The 16,887-nt window shown below is 42.0% G+C and overlaps 1 protein-coding gene across 2 annotated transcripts in view; it reads left to right on the top strand.

Moving 5' to 3' along the window:
• The window catches only part of TTN (titin), a 271,286-nt gene that overhangs the window by 38,787 nt on the left and 215,612 nt on the right, over positions 1 to 16,887 (top strand). For both annotated transcript variants that reach the window (XM_084799170.1, XM_084799169.1), the window contains 7 exons: positions 39 to 180; positions 268 to 433; positions 2,287 to 2,518; positions 3,982 to 4,266; positions 4,433 to 4,558; positions 9,191 to 9,379; positions 14,503 to 14,559. In XM_084799170.1, the coding sequence (XP_084655296.1) occupies positions 39 to 180; positions 268 to 433; positions 2,287 to 2,518; positions 3,982 to 4,266; positions 4,433 to 4,558; positions 9,191 to 9,379; positions 14,503 to 14,559 (1,197 nt within the window). The remainder of the gene's footprint in view (positions 1 to 38; positions 181 to 267; positions 434 to 2,286; positions 2,519 to 3,981; positions 4,267 to 4,432; positions 4,559 to 9,190; positions 9,380 to 14,502; positions 14,560 to 16,887) is intronic.

Genomic DNA, 16,887 nt, shown 5'->3' with positions numbered 1-16,887 from the left:
GTCAAAGGCTAACTTTTCATGTTTGTTCTGTTTTTCAGCTCGCCATATAGAATTTAGGAAACACATTAAGGACATTAAGGTTCTGGAAAAGAAACGAGCCATGTTTGAATGTGAAGTCTCTGAACCTGACATTACCGTCCAGTGGATGAAAGATGGTCAAGAGTTGCAGATGGCAGACAGGTCCGTTACTTTGCCTTGCTGTGTTCCGGCTCCTCCAGCTGCCCTTTGAGTCCCACGCATTAAGCACCAGTTTCCTTCCATCTACAGGATTAAGATTCAGAAGGAGAAATATGTCCACCGCCTTCTGATCCCATCCACACGGATGTCTGATGCTGGGAAGTACACGGTGGTGGCAGGAGGCAACATGTCAACTGCTAACCTCTCTGTAGAGGGCAGAGACGTCCGCATCCGAAGTATTAAAAAGGAGGTCCAGGTATTGCCTACATGTTGTATCTTTTGACAAACCACCAATAGTTTTTTATCCACTCTTAATGCTTATATATATATTTTTTACTTTTGACGTTCCTAATCACATTACTTTAAAGATTGAAACCATCTTGTCCCATTGGCTTAGATTCTTATGCTGCCATCCTTTAACTCAGCTTCCTGTCAATCAACAAGTATGTCCTTTCATTATAGAGATACTTTCTTTCATTAAAAGAGCTGCAGGAAAAAAAAAGTAGCCGTAGATGGGTTGCAGAGATGGCTAAGTGGTTAAGAACCTGGATCCTTCCCCATAGGACCTGGATTTGATTCCCAGCTCTCACCTAGCAACTTATAATCATCTCCAACTCCAGCTCCAGGGAATCTGACACACACACCTCTGGCTTCCTCTGGCACCAAGCATATAAATTGTGCACAGGCAGACATTCAGGCAAGACACCCAAATGTATAAAATAAAATAAAGATAAAATTTTGAAACAGCTGGACAAATTTTGCTGTTGAATAAATGGCGAGTTACTATGCAGCTCCAGTCATAAACAAGCTAAGATTTAAATTGGGACATTCACACTATAGTGATAAATAAGAAAATCTAGGACTTGGCTTGTTCTCAGTCTTTTTTTTTTCCCTATGAAGAGGCAGATTTGAGTGTCTGCATATGCTTGCTATGGGTCTAAGAGTAACCCCAGTGTGAGCAGTGCTAGATTCTTAGCAAGGATGTTAAACAGGCACTTTTGCCATCTGTCTTAGTCACTATTATATTGCTGCAAAGAGACACTTAGACCAAGCCAGCTCTTATCAAGAAAGCCCTTAATCGGGGGACTTGCTTACAGTTGCAGAGAATCAGTTATGATCATCATGGTGGAAAGCAGACAGGCATGGTGCTAGGAAAAGATCGGACAGCTTTCCAGTCTGATCCACAGGCATCCGACAGAGGGAAAAGACTAGGCATGGCATAGACTTTTTTTAAAATTAATTTATTCATATTACATCTCAGTTGTTAGCCCATCCCATGTATCCTCCCATTCCTCCCTTCCTCCTACTTCCCCCCTACTCCCCTCCCCTCCCCTATGTCTGTGTCTGAGGGTGAAACCTCAAGGCCCTTCCACAGCAACACACCTACTCCAGCAAGGCCACGCCCCCTAATCCTTCCCAAACAGTCCCACTAACTGCTGAGCAGGCGTGTGAATGTATGAGCACACCATGCCCTGTGCTTGCCCTTACGTGTGCTGCCCTTTCCAAATGACATAGTGGAGGAAGGAATATCAAGAAATTCATTTTGAGTTAAGCTCCATGATTTTTCTCGTCCAGAAAAAAAAAAAAAAAATCATGGGCCTGCACTGTATTAAAAACGCTTGCAGTGAAAACTCATATGACCAGCTGAACCTCTCTTCCCTCATTTCCTAGTTCTGAACCTTGCTTTTCTCACTTTTAAACTGAGGACAGTAATTGCTCTCTAGTCCACAAAGTTATAGCTCATAGTAATGTGAAATCAGGTTGAAGAGTCACTTCAAAGACCTCTCTATATATAATTAAAAACTTCCAGACGTAAAGTGTCAGTTATTATTTATTAAACCACAAACTTTTAAAGATGAAATAATTTGAATCCTTGGGCAGCCTACCTCATTAGCACAGGTATAAGCTTGATTCTCTGCATAAGAGATTTGGGTACTATTCGTTTAAAAATATGCAGGGAAAAAAAACCCCTAAAATGTGCTATAATCAGCCAACTTGTTATGTCGTGACGTGCTGATTTCTCCTGTTCTCTAAGTGAACAGCTTTAGAAGTGTGTTAATAGAAATAAAATCAGATTCATTTCTCAGTCCCTTTTCTTCTTGTCAACAGGTCATCGAGAAGCAGCGTGCTGTCGTTGAGTTTGAGGTCAATGAAGATGACGTTGACGCCCACTGGTATAAAGATGGCATCGAAATCAACTTCCAGGTCCAAGAACGGCACCAGTATGTGGTGGAGAGACGAATTCACCGGATGTTTATATCTGAGACCAGGCACAGTGACGCAGGCGAATATACCTTTGTGGCAGGAAGAAACAGGAGTTCTGTGACTCTCTATGTCAACGGTACGTGTTAGACCTCGACGTATGTTGTGGCCTCACCTGTAATAATCTCTTTGACGCCACTAACACAGTAATGGTGCCTGAGAAGCTTCTAACAGAACCATAGCACCCATCTGGATGTGACTGCATTTGTGTTCATGTCATCCCTGTGGAAAAGAGAGCGGCTGCCGAAAGGGCTATTGTGATGTCATTTCCGGGAAGCACCTGCTGGTTGGAACTTCCTCTGTTTGATTGACACTACTGAACACCCACTGTGTGTCAACTATAATAAATGCCAGATGGCTTTTCAGATACAACATTAAGCGGCTGTAGTTCTCTGTCCTAATGGTTTAAGTGTAACTAATTTTGCTGTTACAAGCAATAGGCACGTCTTCAGCCCTCGCTGCAAAGCGTGGGGAAACCCAAAGATCTCCTTTGAGACCCTGGAGTGCCAAGAGAGCCATAGGCAGAGTGTCATGAGGCTCTAAGATCAGAACTTAGCCTTTGGAGGTGGAATTCCTCATGCTATCAGGAGCCTCCTAACAGTCCTGGGGGGGGGGAGAGTCTCAGTAAACCTCTGCTTTCATCACCTGAAACCCCAGCTCTGAATTTAAAGCTTGCAAGGACCCGAGCCTAACCTAGACACACAGAGAAGACCAGAACCTGCCTCCCAGACACATCTCTGACTGTCTTGGAGTAAAACTCCCCTGAGTCATATGGGGGGGTGCTAGGAGTCGCCTCAACATTCATAAGGATACTCCCTTGTCCATCTCCCTCATGTCTCTAGAAAGTGCGGTTGTCATAGCATCCAGTTTTGTTTGCTCTGCTGTCGTAGTGGAAGAGATGGAGACACAGGGAAGAGGTGCCAGATGCTATCCCTTCCCCCTGTTTGTGGTCCTCCCATCTGACACTGAGAGTACACAGTGATTAGCGTAATCACAGCACTGGATTTCGTTAAACCTATTTAATTGCACTCTACTGATAGACAATAGTATTGAACCAGTCAGTGCTTACGGGCTGTGTCCCATTGGCCTCTGTATGGAACAGAGAGATTATGAGTTAATATACAGTACATACATACTCATAAGGTATTTTATAATCCAGATGTGATAAGCCCCTTCACCATGGAATTTGCTCGAATGACTTTTAAAAATAAGTAGGATGTGAGAATTGTTCTAGATTTTTAGCTGTCCATTGGTGTGCCTGATTGCAGAGCAGAATGGTGTCATATTTACGTGCCTGGCCTCCTCGGCACGTCCCATGAAACATTCTTTAAACAAACCTTTCTAAAGTTATTTCCTTTCCTTGAAAGAAAAAAAAAATCCCCTGTTAGCACAAAGAATATTTGTCATATTCTGAGGCAAGTAAAGATATTACAACCCTGAGGTTTTGGCTCTGGACACATAACGCCTTGACACAATAGAGTGTAGAGTTGTGCGCTCTCTGTCCTCCTCCTTCATGGCCTGGTTTCCGGTGGTGTCTTGTAGCTCCTGAACCGCCACAAGTCCTGCAGGAACTCCAGCCCGTCACCGTGCAGTCTGGCAAGCCCGCTCGCTTCTGCGCCGTGATATCAGGCAGACCACAGCCCAAAATTTCCTGGTACAAGGAAGAGCAGTTGCTTTCCACTGGCTTCAAGTGCAAATTTCTCCATGACGGGCAGGAGTACACGCTTTTGCTCATCGAGGCCTTCCCAGAGGATGCTGCGGTCTACACTTGCGAAGCCAAGAATGACTATGGAGTAGCTACGACGTCGGCTTCTCTTTCTGTGGAAGGTAGGAAGGCTCTGGGCCTCCCCAGTGGCAAGGAAGCCAGCCGGAAGTTCTCACAGGGTAGTAGCAATAGATTGCTACCCAACTCTGAGGTCACTCTGCCGTGGGGCACGACTGGGAGGGCTGTGGGCGAACTTACCATGGCAAGTGCTGAGGTCTCTCTCTTTAGTTCCAGAAGTTGTATCTCCGGATCAGGAAATGCCGGTTTACCCCCCTGCCATCGTCACTCCACTTCAGGACACAGTTACCTCCGAGGGGCGGCCAGCGCGATTCCAGTGCCGAGTTTCAGGGACAGGTAGGCACTGGATGAAAGTGTGTCATTACCGATGTTTGCAGAGGGTGTGTGAAGCACAGTGTTCTCAACCTTTTATAAAAATTAAACATCTCTTGCAAAATGATTTTTTGAAACTGAATGGGAATCTAGCAGCAGATATATTGGAATGAATTAAGAATTACACCATTATTATATGTACTACTATTTTGTGTGTGTGTGTGTGTGTGTGTGTGTGTGTGTGTGTGTGTATTGGTTTGTATGTATTTGTCATTGCATATATATCATAATTATATATACTACAGGTTTGTACCTTTAAAAATGGTTAAGATGGCACAGCTCTTCTCTCATAAACTCTTTGATGATTTCTCACAAATATCTTAAAAGCATCTAATTTCCTTACGATTGTGACTACATTGGTAATCTCTTAATTGGGAAATTACAACACCACTTAAAATTGTTATGGGCTTAGCTATAGTAGCATTTTCATACTTTTCAAGAGAAACCACTTACATGTGAGGTGTTAGCGAGTCTATAGGCAATGCGTGTGGAAGGGATTTTCCTGTTGTGGACACAGGTTTCATCTTTAGATTGAAAGGTGAGATTGGACTTGTGAATCTACTGTTTTCCCTACATATGAACATAGGATTTCCCTGGTCCTCTTTCCCTCATGTTCATCAGAAGAACACCAGCATACTTAACCTTAGAATATATAGCTGATAAGGGTGGGGTTTGGGCTTTAGAGTCTAGAACCTGGTATTTGAAAAAAAAAAAATAGTGACTCCTAAAAGGAAGATGGTCTAGAAAAGGGAGGGCCCCTTGCCCTAGAAGAAGACCTTGTCCATGGCAGATATTCAATTAAAAAAAATTGGTGATGAGTGAAATGAATGGCTGTTAAATGAATAACATCAACCACTTAAGATGGTCAACAATGCTGAATTTAAAAAAAAAAAAAAGAAAACTCAAAGCAACGTCTAACACGATGTCTGCTATGTAACCGTTCAGTTATAGTTACCTGCTTTTAGTTTTAATTGTGGGCATGCTTCACAAATACCGCCAGCTATTTCCCTCACCTGACTTAGAAAAAAAATTATTTAAAAAAAAAAACAGTTTGTGTATGATTATGGCCTGAGCTCATATGCTCACTAGATAAATCAAAGGAATAATTGATTGATGTGCCCCCAGATGAAAATTACTTCCTCATTTTCTTGTTTTCTATTTGGGTGGCAACACTACAGGGGAATTCTCAAAGTTTGGTAGTTATTGTCTTGTTTATTACGCTTCTGCCATTCGTTTATGACCCAATTTCTGCCTTGCCAACGGCTGTTTTCCTAAACAAGCTAGCATTTCAGTAGATCTTCTGACCTAATGGTACCCTCCTCTGGGGTAGAGATGCTAATCAAGAACTTAATAGACCTGTTTCAGTTTATGAGCATAATTAAAGTATGATGCATGCGGAGAACCTGTGGGCATGGCTCCCAAGTGACTGGTGTTAATACATTCATCAATTAGATCCTTAGTGACTAGCACTGGATAGAAAATTGGGGAAATCCTATGGATTTTGTGTCTGTGAAGTGTAGATTTTTGAGACATGCTGAATGCAAGTAAGTAGAAGATAGCTTGATGATGTTCTTCTAAAGCAGTAAACTCATATAAAAATGAAATAGATGACAGCTACAATAAATATAATTTAATTGAATTTTAGAGAAAAATTTTACACACACACACACAGAGACTCACATCACTTAGGTAGCAATAATTATAACAATGTTATTATGATAGTTTTTAGTCTACAAATCATATTGTAGTTTTATCTTAAATTTTACAAGAATGCAATTCTAAGTCTTCTCCACAACTCTAGAATCAAGAAAGAAAAATCGCTTTCTGCATGATTGACATCTGTGTTAGAAGGAATTTGTAGCTTTGTGACTCATTAATTCCCTATGTGTGCTAATAGTTATACACATGTGGATGGCCTTGTACCCTCATACAGACAGATTTTTTGATATGATATAAATTAAGTTTATGGAGTAGGGCAGCCTTCCAGAAACTTCCAAATTAATGATGTTTTATTTCTGAGACTGAAAATATTTACCCAGCATACCCTGACCTGAGAGAGTGGATCGTGCCTTCCACAGCTGGAGAGGATTCTGAGTTTTCAAGGACCTTTGTCCTAAACCTTCAGAGTAGAGAGTAGGGACGCCTTGGTGCTTTCTGAAGCATGAGTGAACACTCTCAGGCTGTTGGCTGGCTGTGATCTGCTGGAGGTCTCTGGTGCCGCCTAGTGGTAGAAAAGGAAATTTGGAAAAGTGTAAATTTAACATCTGTCAGCTCCTTCCTAGAGTTCATTCTACAGGAAATAAGCCTGTGCCATCTAGAGGCGTAGAGAGTGACAGAAAAATTAAAATAATAAATAATTATTAATCTAATGATGAGAGGTGCCCAGTACTTACTTAAACACCCACTTCAATATTATTCTACCAACACTTACTGCTCCACTGCTGTGGAGATTCTGGGAGCTGGGAGTGGCCTGCCTGGGTGTTTGTCTTCCAAGAACAGACACACGTGTGTCTAGACCCCACAGTCATAAATGCTGTCACATAAGCTAACGGTTCTCTGTCAGAGAGATAGCTGGGGAAAGTGTGTGCACGGAACAAAGGGCCACAGGGTCAGAACATACACAGAAGAGCCCGCAGGCGGCGAGGCTTTTGTAAGCCACAGGGAGGGAGCTTTGAATTTAATGCTGGAATTGGCTTATAGTTGGAGCTCAGCTGGAACTGAAGGCCCATTCTGTGCCTTGCAACCAAGGAGCCACTGAAGGAGTTTTAACTCTCTAGGAAACATGACCCAGAGCCTGGCTTTAGAAATAACACTGTGTTGGGGAAAAAAAAAAAAGATAAATGTGAGCCAGGAGAGATGTTTGGAGGGTGCTGGTGAGGCTTTTACTGAGGAGATCCAGGGCAGAGAGGAAAGAGTAGCTCGGAAAGGAAGTGTTCAGGAAGTAGGAGGGTAAGATTAAGGCACCAGATTCAAGGGTGAGAGGGGTAGAGTGGGAGACTCGGGAATTTCACAGACACCACAAGCCAGCCACCAATGAGCAGCACAGGCCATGGCAGGCCATGGCAGGCCAGGCGGACGGGCTGCGTGCTCCTCCAAGAGAGGTTTTAGATTTTGTTTCCTCCATTTACTGCATTGGCTGTTGGCAGTTCCTGTTCCGAGTTTGCCATGGAGATGAAATACACAGACACACATGCGCACATGTACACACACACACACATATGGATGCACATGAGCACAGAGTTTAATTCATGGAACAGCTATTTGATTCTCTGTGCCTTTTGTCTACACATGTCCCTCGCCTTTCACACGTTACTGAAGACACACGGATCCCCTTTGGCATCAGACATTTTGCTTTAATGACTCTTATGCCAGCAGCAGCTTTATGCGGTGTTCAGTCCATGAATTCTGAGTCATCCTATCTTACAGATGAGAAACGCGATTCAGAGAGATTAAATGACATGTCCAGGGTCAGAAGCTAGCAAACTTTCTTATCAGCATACTAACTTCTAATTATCTCATAACCTAGGGAACAGCAAGGCTTGTTTCTTTAGAAAGAAGAGCCTGTAGTTTATAAATGGCTGCTATCGCTGGGGGGTGGGGTGGGGGGTTATCATTCATAGACCAACAGTGGCACCAAAATTCTGAGTGGTTGGGATATAGACTGAGCTCCAAGCCAAGATGGCTCAGTTCAGAGAGTAAATGGGATTAACGGAAAGTATGTGTTCCTTTAAATTACGGCAACACTGTAACATTTTATCTTCTTCTTGATTTGTTCAAAGTATTGTATGGAAAATAGTCAAATGAGTCTAAGGTGCCTAAATTCTATGAGTTTTTCCTCTGTTTCTATCTGAAAACAGTTGTTTTCTACACAACTATTTTGCTAAAGGCTTTCCGCTACCAGCTCATTGGTAACACAGCGTAGTGATGTAAGGATTATCACCTTAGGCACAGCCACAGCGTAGTGATGTAAGGATTACCATGTTATGCTCAATGGGACGTTGATCTGCTCAGATCTCTTGTTTGCTTATCCTCCTGAAAGCTGCAACAGAAAATATTTTAAACCCTCATTTTGTCCTATGGCTCAGCTGCAATTTCTAGATCATTCACAATACTTCAGAAGTGAATTCCTTCTCAGGCCACTGAACGTGGCACGCCAGTGCCTCACAAAGCTGTAGCCAACATTTGGGAATGATGTCACATGCCCAAAATTTCACCATTAGGACTTAGAGGCAGGAGTATGAGAAACCAGAAGTCAGTGTCACCTGTGTATCAAGTCCATGTGTGGGCAACATGGGGCTCTGTCTCAAGAAAATGGTTTTTAAAGAATAAAACGAACATTCTAGAGCTTGAAACACTGCAGCTAGTGCAACAGTAGAACAAGCCGCATCCTTCTAGAGTCATATTTCTTTCTTGAAGATGAGAGTCAGGTAGTAACAGGTGTGGTGTATTCGGGAAGAAAAACAGTGTAAGGTCCTTCAGCTAAAAAACAAACCAAAAAAAATGAAATGTGGTCTGCAGTCTAAGCAAGATTGTGTTTACAGATAAGTAAAAAAAATCCGCCTGTTTTTAAAGACATAAATGTGTTTTCTTTTACAGATTTGAAAGTGTCTTGGTACTGCAGAGACAAGAAAATCAAGCCATCTCGGTTCTTCAGGATGACACAGTTTGAAGACACTTACCAGCTGGAGATTGCTGAAGCCTTCCCAGAGGATGAAGGGACTTATGCTTTTGTTGCTAATAATGCCGTGGGCCAAGTGTCCAGCACTGCCACCCTGAGGCTGGAAGGTAGAGTGGACGTTTATGAATTTTACAATGCCGTTAGTCATTACCAAAGACATCTCGTGAGCCATTGGTCCTTCCTTTCTTATCACTTAACTCAGAGTTCCCATGTTATGTACGGTTTCGTTGACCAGTTCCCTGTGGGCTCTTGTCTTTTTATTTTGCCCTGCTTCTTTTTTCTGTAGAGTTTTGTGCTTTTCTGCTTCCTAATCAGCATGTATCAGACAGTAGAGGAAAATGCTGTGGAGAAAAAGGGGGCGGGGTGTATTCGCTTTCTTACCAAGCTAGGCTAGAGACTGGACCATCTTCTTCTTGGTGTTAACACAACTATGACTTCAGATCCATTACATTAGACAAGTTCAGATCTGACAGGGTAAATATACTTGCCAAGACTAAAAGGTTGCCTGAGTGTTGACAGCCCCACTGTTGAGGTGATTTACATTTTCTGTTCATTAGTTATATTATTATTATCAGAAACACTTCCTCAATCCCTGAGGACTTCAACTCAAAACAAGAGTAAGAGTGGACTGGGAGTGTGGCTCAGTGGTACAGCACTTGCCTAACGTGCTCTAGGTCTTGAGTTTGTTACATACACACACACAAATAATTTCACAAACAATCATGCTATTTTTTCCATGAATGTAATTTTTATATGATGCATACAGAAAACATAAGGATTTGGGGAAACTTCTAGTTATCTTCTTTAATTTTAAGGACTATAATTACATATGGTCTTAATAATGAATTTAAAGGGGTTTACAGAATAGAGAAGTTTGATTTATAAATAGACTAGGAAAAAATAATTCCTAAACCTAGTAGCATTCACCTCCATTGCCTTCACAGAGCTCACTTTATTATTTAACCCGTCTGTGTCTGAGTTTGTCTCTCTGGAAAATGGCTGTGAATAGTTAATAAGTGAGATCTGTGGTAAACTTAAAACAGACAGATCCAAATGAGTTTTCGCTTAAACAGGGAAAGACATTAAAAACTGGCATGCTTCTTTTCAGGATTTAGCAAATCTGAAGAAATTACATCAAACTCCCAATGGCATGCTTCTCCATCACTTTCACTTATGAAGGAGGTCCTTGGCCAAAAGCCTATCTTCATCCAGCCGCTGTCAAGCCTCAGGGTGCACAGCGGGGAGACAGTCAGATTTTACGCAAGGGTTTCTGGTGTACCCAAGCCAGCAGTCCAGTGGTTCCATAACCACCAGCCAATTCTACCATCCAAAGATGTAGTTTTCCATTTTGAGGAGTCCACAGGCATGGCTTTAATGCTTATAGTTGATGCTTACCCAGAGCATGCTGGGAAATACTCTTGCAGAGCAGCCAATAGTGCTGGGGAAGCCATTTCTGCAGCTACACTCACAGTGACTGCAAAAGGTAATGCCTCTCTTGCTCCAAGGACTTTGATTTGTTATCTACCACCCACTGCTACTAACGAGGGTCCCTGCCGCCTGTCTCACTGCATAGTTTGATCAGTTCACAATTTATTAACCAACTAACATGCAATATACCTTGCCAAGCCCCCAACTACAGCATAACCCACATACTTAAATCTCACTGAAGTATGTGTTCCATAAAATAGGAAACTACTACTCTGTTAGACACCAACCTTGCTTGGCTGTTTTCTTTTGGGGGAGAGGGGTTGACTTTCCCAAATGGTATTGCATCATCTCATCATCAAATGATCTTTCTGCATATTGATATATTAAAGCATAAGATAGTGAGCAAGTGGCTTGTCAGATGTAGCGAGCCAAAGAAAAAAGGGGTGGGAGTGGAGAGAGAACGTGATTGTGTCACTCTGCATGGCTGAAAAGATGACAGAAGGAAGGAACCAGATTCTGCATGCTGTCCGCATAAGCCTTCAGTACCCACTCATTGCTGGAGCGTGAATTTTCTCTCGTGGTCCTGCATTCTAGAGCACACTGCATCTGGCATGATGCTTTCACATGACAATGGCCTCCTCCATCTTCATCTTCCTGCCATTTTATGTTACTGGCCTAGACAAGTGAGGAAGCTTAACACTCTCTTCTTTTCCCCGTTGCTTAATTATATAGTGCAAGCTCTGGATAGACAAAGTGCTAGGAAAGATGTTAAGAGAGTCCACAGAGTCGGAGACAGCAGACAGTTCCTCTTTCATGAAGAGGAAAGCAAAATATCCTAAAAGGAAGTTAAGTCACATCAAGGATCATTATATCTCAGAGCTCTGCCCACACAGCTGCATTCTACCTGCTGCACCCTGTCCCAAGGTGCAGAGAGGCCTGGGTTATTAGAGAGGTCTACTAATGAGTCCAGGGGGAGGGGGTCCTCCGAAGAATCTCCTGCCTCTTCAGGAGCTCACTGTGAAGTGAGGCAACACCGCTCAGTTCCTCTGTGTTCTAGAAGAGGAATTTTCCATTGATGTAATCTAGACTCATGAAGATGGAATGCTAGAGGCATCTCAGGATGGAGACATCAGTGCACTAGACAATGCTTAGCTAGGAGACTGAGGGCTGTAGTGCTGTGTTGTGCGATGATTGTGGAGAGACAGCCTCACAGTGCTAGGCAGAGAAGGTGGTCACGTGACACTTAGCCATGTTCAACTTGCTTCATTTCATCTTCATCATTTTATGGAGCTTTCTATGCAACCAAACAAGTCAATGAATGTGTTCCTTAAACCACCTCTAGCATCTTACCCATAAATACTTTGTAAGAGTAGATGGTGTCATTGGCCTAACTTGTAGGAGAAGTTAACTCTCTAGTGCAGATTCACTTTCAACTCCAGGATCAGGAAATCCATTTATTTCATATGTGCCTCTTTTTCTAATATTGATCACAGACACGTTTTGAAAAGATGCCAAAGAAAGCTAAGATATTATAGTTTCCCTGTGCTTCTTGGCTGATTGTCATTGTATCTGACACTGAACTGAATTTCAGTTTAATTGATTCCATAGTAAGAGTTAAACAAATTGTTTGTTAGTGATGAGTGAGTTTACCACATAGCAGCCACTGTTGTTTCTTTTCAAGCCTGGAGAAGATAGATAGATAGATAGATAGATAGATAGATAGATAGATAGATAGATATGCCATGAAAATAGAAAATTGGATATTGAAAACAGTAAGGTTCTAATTAGACTACAATTAATAGTCTATATATCATTTTTCTATAAATGATACTGCTTTTACGGTCTCATAGTCTCTTGAAGTTATAGCAATTTTCTCATGGCAATGTCATATTTTAGTTGTTTTGTGCTTGAATGTCTATTGTATCTGAAAAAGCACAGAAGAATTTGTCTGAGAGAAGCATAATTTTTCCATTATCTGTAACCTTGCCTCTTAGGTACAAAAAGAATGAAAATATCATATTTGAGTACCCAGAGCTTGTATGATGTATCTATAAGAAGTTATCTTTACTGAGTCACTTGCAAATGGGTCAGTGGACAGAGGTCAAGCATCCTCAGGGGTTATAGGAGGAAATAGCTACAAGTTCCTCCCTGATCCTCATCAAATGGTTGATGGATCTTAGAGATAACAAAGGAGAGGTAGGGTCCTGTCTTGTGTGTAGTTATCTCTGTACTAGATTTTGGTCATCTTTCGTGCCAACTGGGAGACACAGTCTCAGTGGTTCATTTACTAGATCTGCAGTCCTTCTCACCAAAAGAGGACTGTCCTCTCAACCTGAGATTTTGTTCCATTACATCAGTTTCCATAACCAACAGTGGAAATGTCTAAGCGAACGAAGCTGCTCTGTCCAGAGCATTGGTTCGCAGTGTCACCAGTTTTTGGCTAGCACAGGATGATTGTCTCTAGGGAGGTGCTGTGTGTGGGTTGTGTGGGTGATGCAGTGATAGTTTTGCCACATTGTGCAATTGGAGTTGACTGTGTTTTTGAAGTGAAAGAAACATGGCTCATCCACATCTCCTGTAAAAAGCTCAGCGCCGAATGTCATCTTCGTAGAGCAGATTGAGCAGACGCTTTTGCCCCAGGAATTGTCCTGTACTCAGGTCCAATTGGTCATGTTACTGAAGTGTTATTGGAGCAAGAGGACATTTTTTTAAAAAATCTAGACAGCATTTCTTATGCTTATAAAAGTATTAACGACAAGATACTTTTAGATGTATGAAGAATTTGAACACAAACATCCAATTATTTGACATAATGCCAGTATTAATATGTGCCTCTTTTATTTTGATCTAAATCACTTATATAAGCTACATGGCTGTCCACAAAGATCAAATAGGAATGTAAGTGGCTTTTAAGTTTGTCTGAATAGTGCTGTTATGTGCACCATACAGTAGATACATCAAGTGCTTCTTCTGAGGCCAACATGCTGCCTTCCTCTCATTCTAATGACAGTCCATCCTTTTGGCATTCAGCATGATTTGTGTTCTTCCACACACAGCTCTGTATGCCTTTGCCTAGCTGAATTGTGAGGCAGAATAGATTGAAAAGTTAGTCTTCATTCAGACACTACAAGTATTAAAAGACTAGGACAACCCATGAGGTGTAAAAAGAACCGTTAAGGACAACACTGAACTTGTCATTTATATCACATCAACAATCACAAGGAGCTGCAAAGACGCCCTCATAGCCACTGCCAGTGCTACAGGAATCGAAGGGCATGGGCTCCAGGCTACCAGCCTTGTCTGGGAAGCTGCCCCAGAGACCACTATGCCCCAAGCCTATACCAGTTCAGAGTCAAGGGTCTTTGTTCACTAGTTGATGTGTGATTGGACATTGTGTAGTTTCAAGTCTGAGAGGTGGTTCAAATCAAGGGACCACTTACAAGTAAAAAAAAAAAAAAAAAAAAGCTTCATTCTGCGGAAGAAAATGTAAAAGTGGCGGGCAAGCAAGTGCGTGTTCCTAATAAATGTGGTTTCATCTCTTAGCCAGTGTGCAGTCGGGAAGACATTACCAAGAGAGTATTTTTTTTATCTTTTGAGCTGCTTTTCTGAGTGCATGTCAAAGCATGGGGGATTAGGACACTTGTCAGCTCACCAACTCATTTGGCATGGGTGTTTTGGTGGGGTGCCTTTTCTCTTTTTATAACAGAAGAGCAGTGTTTATCACATAAATCATGAATTGATTCAAAAACTGTACGTAGTTACTCATCAAAATTTCTTGTTGTTTTTTTTTTTTTCACTTTAGCCCCTGAATCAATTTTACATGAGAGGATTGGCCAGCAGATTGAAATGGAGATGAAAGGTATTGTTATCATGGATGTGAGATTAAAGTACAAGTTCTGGAGGATTAGTGCAATCCTTGACCTACTTTATTTCTCTTAGTATTATTGAGGATATGGCATAGATACACAAATATATCTCTTTGAGTATATATTCCTATGTCGCATGCCTGGTTTAGTATGCTGGTGGTTCTGTGCACTGTACAGTACATTGTTGGATGGTAACTTAAAGCCTTGTATTGAAACGTTATCAGACACATTCAGTTTTATGTTTGCAGCCATCTTGGAAAAGTGTGTACTATGAACAGTTGTCATTTTAGTGCATGAAATCATGAAGTTTGTTTTCAAAATCACGGTGAATTGACTCGAACAACGAGTGTTAACCTGTCATTTTCAGAATGCGATGTCATGAATGAATTGTGATAGAAGTGCTACTTTTTTTAGGATGCGTGAAAACTTTACATTCCATTCTCGGCCTATACCTTGTGCACACAGATCACTTTAACATTGATATGACTCTTACACTGGCTTGCAGATAGCTATCTCATTTGACCCTTGCCTGCTTTACTTTGCATAAATGTTGTGACTCTATAGCTGTATTAGTTCGAATAAACGCCTTCTCACTTTATTTCATCTAATTATTTATGATTATAGTTCTATATATTTTTTAAAAAGTTAATTCTCAAAAATCTAATATTTTAATCTACAATCAAAAGGATCAGAAAGGGCGTTTATTCTACTCTCTGCAAGTCAGGTAAGATTTCCCTCTCAGCCATCAAATCAACAAAGTTGTCCTGCTCCCAAAACAAACACACACAGGAATATGTTATTTTGAAATGCACTTTTGCTTGTTCAAGAAGAAATTTCAACAGTCTGAAGAAAAGACCAGACAACGAACGATTGTCGTGTCAGAATCTTTTAAACAGAGCATGGTGTTGCGTTTATTCGAACAAATATGGTGAGTGAATTTTTTATGGATTTGTGAGACTCTGTAGCATGCAGTTCATTTCATTTCCTATTTTGCAATTTCATTTATTTTTCAACTTTTTCAAGGGCTGTGGAAAATAGTAAAGTGTTTTTGTAATTTAATTATCTTTCAGAAGAACTCTCTGAGGGGGAAGCTGAACGTGCAGGGACCATGCGCGGTGCCTTCTCTGACTCTGAAGACACAGGCAGCCCCTCTCCAACGGCTAGGAGATATGCAAGGAGAACGGCATCCACAAGCTCCTGGCCCGAGTATTTCAAGCCTACTTTTACTCAAAAACTCACATTCCAATATGCTTTAGAGGGTGATCCTGTTGTGTTTACATGCAGACTGCTTGCCTGTCCAACTCCAGAAATGACTTGGTTTCATAACAATAGGCCCATCCCAACAGGTCTTCGCCGGGTTATAAGAACTGAGAATGATTTACACCAGCACTCTTCTAGCTTAGAGGTGAACAGGGTCCAAGGCCGAGATTCCGGAAGTTACAGGTTCTTGGCAGTTAATAGTGAGGGGTCCGCGGAGTCCAGTGCATCGTTGCATGTTATCCAGAAAGGGCAAGATGAGAGATACTTAGAATTTCTGAAAAGGGCAGAACAGACCTGTGAAAACGTAGGGCCTCTAGATGAAAGGAGGGAAGAGAGGATCAAGGTTGACCTGAGGTTTACTGGCTCCCCCTATAACAAAAAACAAGATGTGGAACAGAAGGGGATGTTGAGAACAATACACTTTAGAACAGCAGGCCCTGGACGGAGAGCAGGCTGTGCGTACAGTGACGGGTGGTCAGAGAGCAACCCTGACGTCAGAGGATGGCTTAATGTGGGTGAAAGTTTCCTAGATGAGGAAACCAAAATGAAGCTGCAGCGATTACGGGAGGCTCGAAAAATCTTCTTAGAGAAGAGGAAATTGTCTGTTTTAGATGCATCATCTGAAATAAGCTCAAAGACCGTGAGGAGTGAGGCTGTTGTTAGTGACGCCCCATTCTCCAGAGAGGAAGTGAAGCGTGAGTTCGTGTGTGAGGTTGCTGAAGACAGGGGTAGGGTCAATGACGCAGCTGAAAGGGTCACCCCAAGTCCAGGCTCCTTTTCTACTCAAATACATCCAAATAGAGAACCCCCTTCAAGTGTTCATGTGCCTGGTGATGAAGAAGTGCTCCAGACTGAACATAGCCTGAGCCAAGAGACCTTTCTAGAAGAAAGCCTACCCAAAGGCTACTTGTATGAGCATGCCCTAGAAAGTGAGACCATGCAAGCAAGGGGGCAGTTTGAAGAGGCTGTGGAGAGCACCGTGACCAGAGAGTCAGCTGCGTTCACCTCTAGTCGGGAAATCCATGAATATAAGAACGAGGCGCTGTGTGAGGCTCCCAAAA

Source organism: Acomys minous, assembly GCF_964271855.1.
Source record: "Acomys minous genome assembly, chromosome: 10".
Lineage (NCBI taxonomy): Eukaryota > Metazoa > Chordata > Mammalia > Rodentia > Muridae > Acomys > Acomys minous.
Note: the sequence above shows the minus strand (reverse complement) of the source record. Positions and strands in the feature narration are given on the sequence as shown.